This window comes from Uranotaenia lowii, chromosome 3 (assembly GCF_029784155.1).
Source record: "Uranotaenia lowii strain MFRU-FL chromosome 3, ASM2978415v1, whole genome shotgun sequence".
Taxonomy (NCBI): domain Eukaryota; kingdom Metazoa; phylum Arthropoda; class Insecta; order Diptera; family Culicidae; genus Uranotaenia; species Uranotaenia lowii.
Window position 1 is genome coordinate 72,754,902 of NC_073693.1, and position 16,336 is coordinate 72,771,237.

General features: G+C 36.1%; 1 protein-coding gene across 3 annotated transcripts in view; it reads left to right on the plus strand.

Annotated features, from left to right (window-relative positions):
- Window positions 1–16,336, plus strand: part of LOC129756862 (D-aspartate oxidase) — a 40,043-nt gene that overhangs the window by 6,602 nt on the left and 17,105 nt on the right. The window contains exon 2 of one of the 3 annotated variants that reach the window (XM_055753901.1): window positions 2,276–2,530. In XM_055753901.1, the coding sequence (XP_055609876.1) occupies window positions 2,343–2,530 (188 nt within the window). In that variant the 5' untranslated portion in view covers window positions 2,276–2,342. Of the gene's footprint in view, window positions 1–2,275; window positions 2,531–13,132; window positions 13,276–13,333; window positions 13,606–16,336 lie in introns of those variants that run through there. The other 2 variants (XM_055753902.1, XM_055753903.1) reach the window with 2 other exon arrangements.

Genomic DNA, 16,336 nt, shown 5'->3' on the forward strand with positions numbered 1-16,336 from the left:
GGGGGAGTGTGGTGGGCCGCTACAAAAAAAAAAAAAAAATACCGTGGTTGAATTAAAAGGAATCTTTCGATTGCTTTGATTCAGTAGATAAAAAGGTTTAAAAATACATTTTAATTTTTTTTGCCGAAAGCTGAATATCAGTCACTGTAGGGGCATAATGAGAAACCCCCGATATAAGCACCATTAATCGGGGCGGGGCACGATAAACGTTTTCTGCCGTAGAATCTAGAAGCGAATTAAACTCGATAATGTCAACTGAATTATAGAGCTACAGTTTGAATATTTTCATCTGACGATTTGGCCAATTGGTAAGGTGTCGGAGAGATCATCAGAGGACTCGAGTTCGATTCCTGACGATTTTTTTTCAATTACCATTCATAATCGACGCATTTTAAACTCATCGGTGAGTCGTAGATCCATCAAACAAAGCAACAACAAAATAATGAGTATTTGTTTGTAGAATACCAACAATTTACACACATTCATACATTATGTTTCTGGTGCTTTGTTTGGCGGATGATGCTTCTAGCCCTATAATACAACAATAAAAATAATCGATCATGAATGGTAACTGGAATAAAAATCGACTTGACCATGAATCGAACTCGAGTCTTCTGATTTCCTCTCCGACACCTTACCAATAGGCTTAATCGTCAGATGTAAACTAGTCAAGCTCTAGCTCTATAAATCATTGACTTAATCGAGTTGAATTAGCTGCTATTTTCTACGGCAGCAAATGCTCATCGTGCCCCGATATATGGTGCTCTGTTCGCCCCGAGTTGTTTTTTTATATTTCTGTAAAGATGAATGTTGGTTAATCGCCGCGATGTATTGTTGTTGAATTTTATCGACGTTTTTCGGCGAGTTTTACAAATTAAAAACGTTTTTATACCATTTGTCCAGACGTTTCCAGCTACTCTGGTATTCGCTCCTCTTCAGTGGACACTAAAATTTATTTTAAATTACAAATAATTACTAAAATTACAATTTTTGTTTTCAAACTTACGAATTACTGGCTTTTGTCTATACTTATTTGTTCTGGCTCAGTTTGTTTCGTTTTGCGTTTACATTTGTGTGTCAGTGTCTGTGTTAATTTGGAAATGACGGGGTCGTATGCTGTTTTAAAATTACATGAATCTCGTTGTCTGTTTACAACATTGCTGTCCCCTCTTAGTTTAATGTAAAAGGTTTCTGTAGTTATTCTTGCGTTGTATCCTGCTACTCTTTCTAAAATTTTGGTGTTCAACATCGAAATTATGACCAGTTTCTAAGCTGTGTTGTGCTAAACCTGTGCTCATTTGTTTCGTTGATACATTTGTTTGATGTTGTTTGATTCGTTTTTCTAAAAACTGGCTCGTTTCAGCAAGGTATGATTTTTATGCACTTTCCACATTTCATTTCGTAAACCACATTAATGTTTTTATTTTTTGGAATTTTATCTTTGGTTTTTGTGAAAATTACGTTTTTTATTTTGTCTAATGGCTGGAAAGCAACATTGATATCAAATTGCCTTAGATATCTGGCCAGTTTTTCTCCTAAACATGCACATTTCTGTAAAGATGATAAGGAGATATTTTTTATGCTGAAAAAACTAATACTATAGGAACTATGAATAAACCTGTCCTCGCAAAAATTTATTTGGAGAAATACATATTTTAAAGAGGGGTGCCTAGTTCGCTCCGGGTGCTCATTATGCCCTTATCTCCCCTAGAGCACTATCCAGTTTCAAGTCGTAGATGATAGCACTATTTTACTGTTTAATAATTTAATTTTTGATTATCCGGGATTAATTAAGGTGTGCTGAGTGGTTTCGAATAAATTTTTGTCTGGTAAAAACGTATAACAAGGAATTTCCCTAGTGTGTTAATCATGTTGTTGGAGCCGGTGTAGGCTCACGTTTGTGGTTCACGTGGACCGTGGTTTCGCATATGCAAGATGAGTTCCCGACCTTAAAGCGTAAGACTAGTTATCGGATTATAAGGTACATAATCAATTCAATTCATCCTTCTTTAATTTTGAATCTAAATAATTTTCCATAAGTATAATTCTAACCGTTTATAAAATCCTATCGTTTTAAGATTTGTGTTTTGAAATTTATTGATCCTTTTACCATTTTGTAGGTGTAATCTGTAAATCTGTAAACTCAATATATTTACAGACTGCTGTACCCTGCACCTGGTGCCAGGAGAAAAAAAAAAACATGCCCAGTGTTTAACCCAAACCACAAGACAAATCTATCTTTGATGAGTCACAATTTCCCACCTTATAATTACAGTGCTAGATTGCTTTTCTGGCCAACCAGCCATCCAGCCAGCCACAAACGACACGGGACACGAATAGGAATGAAAATCTGCGTAATTGGAGCAGGGGTCGTTGGGCTGACCAGTGCCCTCGAACTGCAGCGGGAATTTCGCAATGCAAGCATCACCATTTTGGCCGATCGGTTCGAACAGGACACGTGCAGTGACGTGGCAGCCGGGCTGTTTCGCCCTGGGACGAGCTTTTCGGGGCCGACCGAGAAAATCACCAGGTAGGTACCTACCCCAGCAATAATGGGGGAGCTTTTGGGCTTCGTTCCAATTTTTGCGGTCATTACCAACGACGACAGTTTGGGATGTCGGATCTATGGGCAAGATATAGTGCTTTAAAATGTTAATTTAAGGATTTTACATTAGTAACAGGTTTATCTTTTGGGGTGATATTTTGAAGGGTTTCACAAATTGATTAAGGAAAGTTATTCATAACGACTATGTGACTATTCACATCCGTAAACACAAATAATTCAAGATTGTTTAAAGTACAGATTAATTATAGCACAAAGAAAATCGTATTCAGTTGAAACAAAACACACAAAACGATAAACAACAGGTGTCCCCAACTGGGAACGCGTGATATCGCCTTGTTGTTATTTATCGAGAGCGTGTCTGGAAAGAACACTTAAACCGTAACTATGTTGCCATCCGAGCCGCCCCGTTTTTCGTGTCAATCGTTCAAACCTTCCCCCGAGGATCCATCGCAGCTTTTGATTTATGGTCCCGTTCTATATTTATCCGCAGCGCTGCTTTATGCTTTATGACGGATATTCGGATAGATTTAGTTAGGACTCAATTCAGCAACGTCACATGCAAGTAGGAAATAAAACACGCAGTACACTAAAAGAGGTGCATGTAACGGAGTTTTCCACAATAGGATTTAGACCATGAGGTTACTTGGTCAAAATAATTAGTGCAGGAAATAGACCTTTTACTTACTGTTACTATATTTCAGTTCATCCAAACTGAAATGTAAAAAAATAATAGGTTACCTAATTTACCAGGAACACCTTACTACTAAAAGCTCCATAAAACTAGCACTAGGGTATCAGCGAAAATGTTTATGTCGGATCTCAAAACCCGACCATAAACCTTTTGTTGATTTGCCCAAAAACTGACCTGTGCAAGCTGAAAGCTAAATCAGGCTGGGTTAAAAGGGTGCCGCAAAGTTCTCAAATTTTTTTTTGTTAAAATCCCAGAAAAAAACAAAAAACAAAAACATCTCAAAATTTCGATTTTTTGACTCTCTCAAAAATCACATAAGAAGAGATAAAAATAAAATGGGATTTTTTTTATAAGATATAATTTTTAAAGGCATAAAACGTAGTACACGAATGCCGCAGAGATGGTAAAGTTTCTCAAATAAACAAACAATAAAACGTAGAGATGTGTTATTTCAAAATAGCAAAAAATTGGATACTGAGCTGTTTTTTTCAATACCGTTTATGTTGAAGAAAAGGCATGTTAAATAAATCACAACTCGCTTCAAAATTCATGATCTTCATCTTTTCCACAAGGGTAGTTTTGAAATAATTATAAATTTCAAGAAAATGATAAGTGCCATTGAGTTTTAAACAAAAATGACAAAAGTTTGTAATTTGTTTTAATTAAAACAACATTATGTTTGGATTTTTTTAATTGTCTTTAGTGCCACCCAAGACATGGTAGAAAATAAATGAACCAGTTCTTTCCGTTATAAAATTTATATATTTCATTGAAATTAACAAATATACCACTTTGTTTCTGACCCCTACATCAGCAGCCTCTGTTTTTTCAACTGCTCGACAGTTGCTCTTGTTCACACACACTTAGATAAATGATCAACAAAAATTAGCAATGGTTTTTTTTTTATTATCTGACAATTTGCTCCGGGGGTCTTTAGATCTTCCCCAAAATTGGGTCAATTTTTACGACTTTTATTTTTTTCAGATTTCTAAAAAATTTCTTTTTAGAGTAAGATTTGGTTAGATTTTGGTGACATTTTGTTAGAAGCGTGCGCTATCCGCATATGTGAGTACAGTTGATCGACCTCTGTTTGTTTTCGATGCAAAAAAAGAGATTTATTTTCATTATTTCTTTCATAACTCTTAAAGCAGTTATTGACTCACTTTGGTGTCTTCAGATGAAAGTTGCATCATAAATTGGACTATAAAATGGTATTTTTTGCAGAATATTCGGAGATGCATTCGGTACTTTTAGACACAGTTTAAAGCTTATTTACATTTTTTCATGTTAAATGTGATTACTTTAAATTTTTTAAATATTTTATTTGAAGAGCTTTTAATATTTCAATGCGTTTCGATGTGCTATTTTATGATTTCCTTTGAAAAATACGAGAGTTATGTAGCATTGAAATATGGTTTTATTTTTTTCCAAAAAAAATCTAACCAAATCTTACTCAAAAAATAGGAAAGTTAGAAATCTGAAAAAATACATGTGTTTTTAAGCCGTAATAATGAACCCAATTTTCAATTTTGGGAAAGATTTAAAGACTCCCGGCGCAAACCCGTCAGATAATAAAAAAAACCCCGTTCGCTGATTTTTCAGGAATACGAATCGAATGATGAAAAAAATAGCAATGCAATGCATTTTTTTGAATTTTTATGTTAATTTGTTTAGCTAAACGCAGTTATTTAAACAGCGTAAATACTGGCGAAAACCGTGTGTGTATCATCTATATAGATAAAATTTGTTGAATCAGATCGTAGTAGTAAAATTAATAGAATGAAATTATAAAGTGTACTGGAAAAAAGATTTCACATATCGAGAAATTTATGGTGGCTCCAGAGAAACATCTCAGGAGCCACTTCTGACTCGAAAATAAATCTCCTTATAAGCTTTAAATCAAATTGGTTGGTGCATCAATTCCTCATTGAACAGAAATTCCGATTTTCGGAACCTCCTTCGACAGATGATTCAACTTTTACTAACCGCACAGGAAGTAGAAAAGTCAAACGAACATGAAATAGGTATTGACTAGGTTTACTCTCATTGTTACTAAAATTTCACATTTCTGTTTGTTTAAGCTGTTCCGGTAAGATTACATATGAGCTAAGCAAAGTGTTTGATGAGTAAATTTTTAGTGTTTTCCAGGGTTACGAAAATCCGGAAAGATTCAATCCATTTTCTGTAGATTTAGAACTCTCCTATCGATGGTCGAGAATAGATTCCTTCGGTACTGACATATTAATTTTGTATCTCGGTTTTGAAAAGAAAACACATACTCCGAACCATCCGCTTTGGGATGTTGGGACGAATTTTGATTTCTGTAGGTTTTCTCGAAAAATATTGGGATCCTTTGGTCGTTGAGGGTAAAATTGATTGAGGCTCAACGAACATGAAGATCGAAGTAGATTAGCTGGCAAAAATACAGATTCCTGTACAACGGTTCTTATATGAGAATATTTCTTAGGATTGAAGTTTTAACCAGCAAACTAACATTATTCTCCAGGAAACACCACATAAATGGGAGATTCGAACCAGCTCGCACTATTCTAAATATTCATCAGCAAGGACTTGAGTTTCAGTAATGATGAGTGAAGATTAAGCCCTCCTCTTTCTTTTTGAAGAATCATTACTCTATTTGCGCCGTAATTTACCAGAAACCTTGTTTGGCAGCGAAAGTGTTGATGCAATATAACCAGAATTTTGAAGAGATGTAGGTATTAATCAGAATAACTTTTTGGTATAAATTTAATATTCTCAAACAATTCATCCATTCAGCCTCGTTTGAAAACCCAGGATTATGTTTTGCCAATTTTTTTTCTTTGCTTCATAACTTCATATAAGTTGACCCAAAACTGAAATTTCATAATTCATTTAGTTATTTGAAAGCAATTTCAGATGAGGAAATTAAAAAGAGAGTTATGTCTGATCGAATAGTTCCTAATTCCTGGCTCGCGAACGTTTCGGCAAAATTCCTCATAAAGATTTTTGTTCATCTCTATCGCATTGGAAAAAATTAAAAAATATTTTTCACAACTCTTTATTTGGCATAAGAAAACTTTGCAGATAGGAAAAACGTATTTTAAGTTCATAATGTGTATGAAAACACCAAAATATAGATGGCCCAAGATATCCCACAAAATGTGGCCCACGATTTCCCACAAGCTATGATTTGCAAATTGGTTGAATTAGTGTGACTAATTGATGTTTCATCAAAAATTCCTTTTCCACATGAAAGAACATGACAAAACTAAGATCATAAGCGTATGAGCATATTTTTGTTATGTAGTTTAGGTCTCCAGGTGGATGCAATTTGTGGGCGCTTATTTAATTATGTAATCACATTTTTCTATGCTAGTTAAATTTAAGTAGCATACGTACATAAGTCAATAACATATAGAAAAACATGCTTACGCAAAGCGACGACGATGACAGTTGGATTGAGATTTTTATCTCAACACACAGCTGAGATATTTAGAGTGGCCCACGTTTCTCCACGGCCCACGTTACCCCACTCTCCCCTACTGTTAGGGGAAGAACAACATTTCCAATACCAGTTCCTACAGTTTTCAGAGGGTTTAAGATTGCCACAGAAACCTGTTGAAATTCGTGGAATAGGTTTACCAAAGTCATTGAGTAAATTCTCGACCAATAATGTTCCAACATTTCTCGTAAAACTTGTTTGGCAACCCATCAATTCCTGCAGATTTTTTCGAAGCACCAGATTTTATCGGGGTCCAAATTTCTCCTGAGGTATCGTTTTTTTAAAAAGGTTCGAAGTTGTCACTCCGAATAGTCCGCGATGGACTGCGATAAAGCTCTTCGAATAAGTTCTTGAAATGTTCTTAAAGTTTTTGAAATGTATTTTGATCCGTAACTGTTCCTGTTGCAGTTCCAACTTTGCAAATATTGATTTTTTCTTTTTTGCTTTCAAATCATCAACCATTATGCTTAGAAAACAGGAGTTCATTATTACGTCGTTTCTTTAAACGTAGGGTAAATATGAACACTGTTTTGTGCGTGGCAGCTTTGGAGAAATTATTTTTAACCATTGTGCTCCTTCGTGAATATTGGGCCCATTTCCAAAACTTCCTAATCCCGCTAAGAAAAATCTACTATGTAGGCGTCTACCCTAAACCGAGCACTTTTTCCGGCTATTGTATAATGACTTTATTGTCAAATTTATTCTCATACTTTGTAACGGACGTATTGCTTTTCTTTTCTAAATTTTTGTTACTAAACATTTTTCAGATAGATCTTTGTTTATTTAATGTTGAATTTATGGGTCGACACACGAAAAAAAGGAAAAATTTACCAAGAAGCAGAGGTGATTTTTTTCCAATCATCTTTCTCGGTAAATTTTACCTTTTTTAATTCACCTAGCGAAAAGGAAAATTTTACTTTGGCATACACCTAGCAAAATAGTAAATAGTATTTTCCCATTCACTGATTTAAAAGGTAAATGCTACGTGGTTGGTTCTTCAATTATAAAAAAACAAAATTCATTCAAAAATTGATATTTATTTTAAAGTAATAGGAACTTTCACCTTATAATTACTGTTGGAATGTACCACCGTGTATAAAAAAAAATAGTTGAGGGAAGTCCACGCCAACTTTCTTCTTCTGAATGACAAAACAGCTTAACCTCAATAAACGTTTTCGGCAAAAAGTTACTTTTTTCGAGATGACCGAGATGTACCGTTTTGTTTAGTTCAATCCAAGCCAACTTCACCTCGCTACCAGGTAATTTTTACCTTTTTTAATTAACTTTTTTTTAGGTGAATTCTACCTTTTTATTCAGCTCAATTCAGATGAACTTTACCTTGCTTTTTTGGATTGACCTTTAGTGGTGAATTGTATTTTTTATTCCAGCTCAGATTCGGGTAGAAGTTACCTTTTTGACTTTCACAAGCGTTCACCTTGCTATCTCGGTAAATTTTACCTTTTTATTATGTTCCGTGCAGTTCTTACATATGTACATTAGGGTAGCCCTAATTTTCAAATTTTCTTGAATCCTAGCCCCCACATTAACATGAGGAACAACTTTGTAGAACATTTCAAATAATTTTGTCGCATGTGAACAAAGTTACAGGGATTTCACATAATTGGTAACGTTATAAAAAAATTATGTACCTATTTTCTTTTGGATCTGATTCCTCAAAAAATCCGAAAATTTGGAAAACGACAACGGATACATAAACGACTAAATGTTATTCAACAATTAAACTACCAATCGTTTAGAAATTAGGCATTTGAAAGAGGTTCCTTTGTTCTAATGACTATTGTCGAGAACACAGTAAGCTCGAAGCGAGATGCGAAGCGAATTTCTAATTCGCACGAAAAATGGCTTCTCATTAAAACACGTTGAAAAAAAAACATAGATCGGCCATAGTGAAAACGAATTTGCGCGAAGAACCGGCTCGATCGCGTGAATTCATCCAGTTCATCCGGACATACACTGAAAATATTTTCTCGAGTATTTTTCACCGCAAATGATATTTTTGCCAAAATCGTTTTTCAAAAGTATGTTTATTTGATTATCATCGCCGTTCTTCGAATGGTTATGAAAAAATGCGCGATTTTTTAACGTGGTTTTCGCAAATAATGCGGTGTCAGTCTTTTTAAATGGGAATAAATTGGAATTGGCAATAAAGCATGGATCACGCAAAATCTGGACGCATTTAAAAAGGTCAATCTCGGAGCTATGTAAATGAAATAAAAATGTTTTGTAATCAAAATGTAGGGTTTTTATGGCACTTCAAAGAAAAAATAAGAACAAAATTATTTCGATGTTGTTTTGATGAAATTTCGAACTTTTCGTCAAGAACCACTCATCATAGTTTGGACACCCTATTCACTGCCCTCAGCAGCCATTTTGTTCCATAATCTCTTCATCTCTGTTGCATCCCGAGTCGTCCTACCACTCTTCTTCATCTTCTGCTTGACAATTGCCCAAAATTTTTCGATAAGGCGGAATTGAGGGCAGTTGGGTGGGTTGATACCCTTTTCGACAAAATCCACCCGTTGTCCCGATACCACTGTAGTGCCTCTTTGCTGTAGTGGCAGCTTGCCAAATCTGGCGAAAACTTTACTGGTCCTTTGTGAGATCGAATGTACGAAAAAAAAAGTTTTTTAAGGCACTCCTCCTTGTACATTTCGGAGTCCATGGTCTTGTTTTTCACAAAAACCAGGGTTTTTCGTTCGCAGCTGCAAATACCTTGGCAGATCAAACACTTTCTTGACAACTTATCGGCAAAAACGAATTTGTACTTGGCGGGGACATCACCCCGACCAGTGGCTTTGTAAAATTTTGGCCAGGAAGCCGCCCAAAATCAGATTTCACAATTTTTTAACCAGACCACGTCGGGTTATTGACGTGGGTGTCCAGAATTAATTTTCGCCTCGCGGCTTCCATTACGTGTAACTTTATTGGATCAAAACGAATCGTTATGAAGTTTTCAGCACTGATAGAGGAAACATTTCCGAACAAAGTACTGTCCAAACATTCCAGATCCGACAACTAGGAGCGCTATGGTATAACAAACAGTGCGTCCAGATTTTGGATGATCCATGCTTTAAACGACCGGTGGCATGAAACTAACACAATATGTCTAAAGGGTGAAGGGAATTCTGAAAATAGCTCTGAAAAAATGTCAGTGTTGTTAGAATAAATTATGTATGATTTGTTCAATGAAAATTTTTAACCTTTTTGACGTAGAATAACGTCTTACGGCAACACTATACGGGGGCAAATTGAAAATCGCGAACGGATCTCGCGTCACGAAAAACGCCTCTTTTCCGTACATCATTTTTGGTCAGCAATGTGTTGTTACACCAATACTAATAAAGCGCTTATACAAATTGGTGCGCAAAACACCCGATCGAAAAAAAACCCGACCGTCGACCCAAACTGCACTAGATCCGAAGTTATAAAAGGGCAAGGATTGCATTTGGTTTTTGGGCATTCTCCCGTGTGGTCGGTTGGAGCGACCAAAAATTTTGTGAGCGCTGCTATTTGCTTTGCTGTGCACATACGCGACCAATTTTGCCGTTTGCTACCAATGGCGCGCTATTCTTCACGACGAGTGGGTGGAGAATGCGGGGGCAATTTGCTTAGTTGCTGGCGCGGCTTAAGGTGCTGCTCACCCAGTCAAGAAGGAGCGCAACGAGTCGTTTCCATGTATGACGCTATTTCTAGAATTTTTACTAAAGCTTAGTTCTTTTAGAAATGGGACAGTTACGAATGCGTGTATCTCGAAAACCATTAATTTGATCTAAATACTTTCTATGGAGGAAATGAAGGTAATTTTATGATAATTCATTAAAAAATTTGAAAAAAAATATTTATCTTTTTTTGTAAGAAAAAAAATTACGTTATTCTTGATACCTCCCATCGGCTGGCGCACACATTTTTCATTCATGATATTGATCAGTTTTTCAAACTTATACTTCGTCTAATCTGAATTTTAGATTGCTACAACCTTCTCCTTCAATTTCAGCTACTTATCGGTTCAATACTTCTCTTTTAAAAGAAACTAAGGGCAATTTAGTGATAAAGCTGTTTCAAAATAAACAAAACTTGATTATTTTTGAGCCACTTTAAAGCGTTTTTAATGCAAATTCTGCTGGCAAAATCTGACAATAACGAAGTGAAACCATCATGAGATTGAAGTTCAAGTATAATTGGTTAATATAGATCGGAGGTTGTGAAGTGCACATACAAGATTACTCTTTTTAGGGTTAAAAAAAAGCAAAAACCAAAGTTTTCGTTTTAAAAATTGTTGTTTTTTTTCACAGGAGCAGAATTTGGGCAAATTATTTTATTTCATACAACACAACTAGCAAATACATATTTTGATATGCTCGGGACCTTGCCCCGAGCAGGCATGGCATAGGATTCAAACGCTGGAATTTGTTGTAAATAGAGTATTTCATAAGTTTTGTCGTTAATCAAACATCATCTTTCCCATTGTCTCTGTACTCGCTGTACAGCTTACAAGCTCTGGAACAAGCAAAAAAAATTTTTTTTGAGGTAGGGTTTCAATGATTCATTACTAGGCAACACTTCCAGCTTATCGGAGAATTTTTTTTTGGACATTTCAGCGATCCACCCTTAGTTTTTCGCTTTTTCCAAATTAAAAATGCTGGTATGAGACTTGACTTTCCAGATGACCCTTAACCGTAGTTTTCGATCATGTGCTTCATTCCAATGCTGGATTTGAACTTTGTGGACATTTTTGATAGTGTGTGCATACTTTTCCACCACTCACACACATTAATTCTTTGAATAATCAACGGTTTTTTCAGCTATCAAGTTGATTATGATGGATTTTGAAGGAAACTGTGCAAAATTATTTTTTTCATTTTTTCTTGCATCGTAGATATCTCAAAAACGCTTAAATTTAAAATTTTGAAAAAAATAGTTCGGATAGTACTTTTCACAGGCAGTAAAATGCTGTCAAAATTTTGAATGTCCGATAACCAGTTAACGAGCCATAAGCAAAAGAAAGTGTCCCATTTCTAAAAGAACTAAGCTTTATCGACCATTACTTCCATCTAGAAGGTTTTCAACCAGCAAATCTGGTCAGCTGAAAGTAACTTAGGAGTGTGGTACGGCAAGAAGCCACCACGTAAATTTCTAGTCAAAAAGCCATAACAATTAAAACCAGTCCTTCTCAGGACTGTATCCTCTTACTTAAATGAGTTTAGAATCATATTTCCGTAGTTTTATGTGAATAGATTCTGGGAAACCTTCTCTATCTAAAGGCATAAAATTTCCTATATCTACTCAACTTTTCTTCCATAAAAAGAAGATTTTGTTGAAAAAACGAACATTTCAACAGAACACGAAATATGTCGAATGTTTATCCAATCAGTGTTAGTAACTATTTTGATAATTTGAAGTAAAGGCAATTTATTGCTCCAAATTTAACGAATGTGTTTTGCTAAGTATATTTTCATGTTCTAGAAGGGGTAATCTACAAACTTTTGGCCGGCAGTGTACTTTCAATTCATCTGGATGAAAACCCAATGGATCAAAGCAAGCTTTTGTTCGTCGATTCGATACTCGCACGTGTGATCCACCCTTTTTCGTTATTATGCTTTGAACTTTACCTTCATTTTGCGTGCGCTAAGATATTTTCGGCATATAAAATAAAAATTTGAGCGAATTCGATTAGTTGCTCAGCACCTTTTGAACTAAACACTTGCCAGTTCAACTAGGGCTTGGCTCTATCGCTTAAGTCAAAATTATTCAAATTCGACAAATTTGTATTATAAATAACAAATCAAGTTTTTACCGTAATTCTACGTCAACCTTGTGGTTGTGTCTGATATACAACCTCTTCAACTTTTTTTTTCAAAAAATTTTCAACTTCAAGGCGTGAATGAAATTTGGCAGAGTTTGTCATTTTGATAAAAAGATCATATCAGGGGTTGGTGGGAGCAGTGAAATTGTGGCTTTTAAAATCCTCCATATAACTGAGGGCTACTCTATGTACATAGTATGAATGAACTCATATTCCCTATCCGCAATGTTGCGACTAGAATAACTTCACAGGAAACCGACTGATTGTTTATCACGTGCCATCATAATGGAGTATGAAATTGACAACGAACTCCAATTTGGGGGGAAAACCGTTTCTAGGATTCGTCATAATGTGACCCACATTGAGGCGAACAGTCCTTCCAATATTCCTGCACAAGGCCTAGGAACTACTAGCAAGCAGGTATGTTGTAGGTATGACAAACGCTCGAACCTCACCTTTGTCCCTTTATACGACACATATCTATAAACATATAGGGCCCCTCGTCGTAAAAACAACCTCCTTAAATTTCCCCTGAAAGGGCCAGTAGATTGGATGTAAGTGGAAAACCGGTTAGGTCGTGTCAGAAACCCTTCATCATAGTTTTTCATTGCGAGCAGTTTGTGCCCGTGTGGAGTGTGGAATCAGTCCATCCTGATTCCCTTTCTTTTTTAAACTGTTGAACGTTATAGTGCTGGCTGAAGTATAATGTGGTATAATCCCGCTAAAGAACCGAATTTATGTAAAACATAAAAACCCTATAATTGGAATCAATGTTGTAGAAAGTAAATTCATAAAATTGAATGGTAAAACCCATATTTCCAATACAAAAGCAATAAAATATCAATGACATCATCTACCCTAGTTTACTGAAACCATAAGGCAGTGAAAAGCCATCGTGTTCAACAATGGATGGGGATGGCGGGGCGAAAATTGCGATTCTCGCAACTTATCCATCGAGTGGAAGCCAACCTTTTGAACCACCTCTTCATAGAACCTTTCTACGATGACACTTGCGAACGTGTGTGTGTGTCTGTGTGAATGTAAGTTTCAAGTGCGAAGAATGTGGATGAAATCCAACAAACACACCGAAAAAAACGCTAGTTGAGCACAATGACTTTCTACTAGACTCAGAACGCTCTTCGACGACAACAGTAACGAAAGTTCATTAAAAGTTTAGTCCAGCCAGATCTCCAGTCCGCTGATTGTCGGTTTTTATTGAACGAGATGCAGAAGGCACAGATTGTGGAAAATCAATACCTCCACACAGAATATCAAATAGACCTGAAAAACCACCATTCGATTCCACAATCGACGATAATCAAATTATCACTGTTACAAGCTTCCCATTATTTCGTGATTGATTTCCTTTGAATCTTAAACAGAGGCAGCACAATAGGCCTTTAAAAAAAATTGGAATACATCGTTCAGGTACATTTCGATACCTCAACTTGAACAACTTTAATAATAACTTGTTAAAATGTCCGTCAATTTTATTTTTATCATTTTTAGTACCCTTATGATCAAAATTCTAATGAGATGTAAAGATTTTTGACCTTTAGATGTCGTCCATGTATTTTGAAAAAAATTTTTTTTGTAGAATAAAATGCACAATCGCAATTCTTCTACAGAAATCAAATCGATTGGTTCATCCTCCCGTTCCAAACAGCGACATTGCTTGATAGACAAGTTCGTCTGTACCTACCTACGTATTGATTTCCTAATTGAAACCGAATTAACCTCCTCCATTCAGGACAAACCGGGTGTGAAAAGAAATATTGATGGAATTTCATCTGGTAGCGCTGTGAATCAACCACACCGTTCAATACATATCGCTTTAGATGGGAATCTACAGCTAGCAGCAGCGCATCGGTCCGGTCTCAGGCGTGACGACAAAATACGCTACCCACAATAACCCATGCGACCGGTTGGCAAGTGCCTCTCTCGCTTTTCTCCATCGAGTGGTTTGAGGCTGCAATGTTTTTCCATCCCTCCAGTGCATCGCGTGTTTATTATTCAAAATCCAAACATACTCCCGACCGCCTACACAAAATCCCTCGTGAATGGAGACGTTTTTTTAGCGGAAGTTCGATTTGGTTGATAGTTTTACAGAAATTTCTTAGAAGTTCTGCAGGTGATGTGACGGTTATGGAAGTTTTTTTTTCAATCGATCTCGAGAAATAAATCAGGCCTTGGTAGGCTGTGCTCGAGAGTGACAGGAATGTTTTTTTTGAAATGCTGAAAAATTTAGCTTTTCCCAAATCTAAATATTTCTCGAAAATTGCTAAACCATATTCTGACATCCCTTTTCGGTTGATTACAGAATTTGGAACTGGTTCCAATCTTTTTAAAGGGTGATACGGTCAAAATTTGGTCAAGGGAAAACGCGTGTAAATCGGTGAAATCGTTTATTTAAAAAATCAAATTAAATTTCTTATTCAAGTTTAATTAGTATAAAATTCAGGACAAATATTCAGGTAGGCTTCCGCTTTTCTAAATCCGAACTGCCGGGCCTTACGCTTAACCCCTGCCATCAGATTTTGTACAGCCACCTTTTCCACCTTTTTCGCCGCAGAAAGCCAGTTTGCCATGGACTGCTGCTCGTCCTTAGCAGTTTTTTGGTCTTCTTTAGGTTCCGCTTAACAATTCTTGTCCTTGGAAACCACCTGCACGTTGTTGGCAGCGTACCACTCCATGGCCTTTTTACCGTAATTGCAAGATGCCAGATCCGGCCAAAACAGTACGGAACAATCGTGTTTCTTCAGGAAAGGCAGCAGGCGTTTGTTCAAACACTCTTTCACGTAAATTTCTTGGTTGACAGCAAGGTTCCGAAATTGGATCATTTCTCCTTATCGTCAAGCGAGAGAATTCTCCGCCGAAACAAACATGGTGTATTTTCTCTCTGCTACAATCCCGCGTGACATTTTGTCAGCCTAGAGATAGTTCCTACAAAGAATCTTGTTTCATTGTATCCTACGGGCAGACGAATGCAACAAATAACCTATCTATAATGAAACAACTCAACGATGATAAGCGACATTGAAAATACAAGTTGTCGCTTATCACCTCTGAATGCTATTTGTGAAGAGCGACTCAAGAGACAACTCTGAGCGATGTATTTTCCTTCGTTTGTTTCCGAACTGGTTTGGTTGTAGCGTTCAGCAGAAGGATGGAGCAGTTTTACTAACAGGAGAATCGGCGTATACAAATCGTATACACGTTTTTTGACTTATTTGGAATTCGAAATTGTTCTGGAATTTTTACGATCCCACCTAGATAATTTTTAAATTACTTGTTTTTTCTTAATGGAAAACATGAGCTTACTGCTTATGCATGGTGGTATCGTTCCAGTCGAATTGATTTGACTGAAAAATATACATTTCCTATCAAACAAATACTTTTCTGCACTTTTCATGGTTGAATAGAAATAAATTATGCTTTGATGTTAAATTTGAAAATAAAAACTCACTCCAGATATTTTGTTTTGCAATGGATTTTTCTATGATTTTTTCAAAGAACTTTCACTCATTGTCTCTTCGACTTAACAAAAATCACTAGTATTGGTTGGGACAGATTTTAGTAAGAATTTGACTATATTTGCAGAAACAAGCTCTTAAATATGAAACAACTAGTTTTACAAAAAAGTCGTCGCTTAAGTCTTGCATTGAACTTTCAACAAAGTATAGTAAAGAGTAAAAAATCTAGGTTTGTGACATTCTAGGACATGTTCCATTGTGGGAAATGGTCTATTCTTAGGAAAAATATTTATGGTAA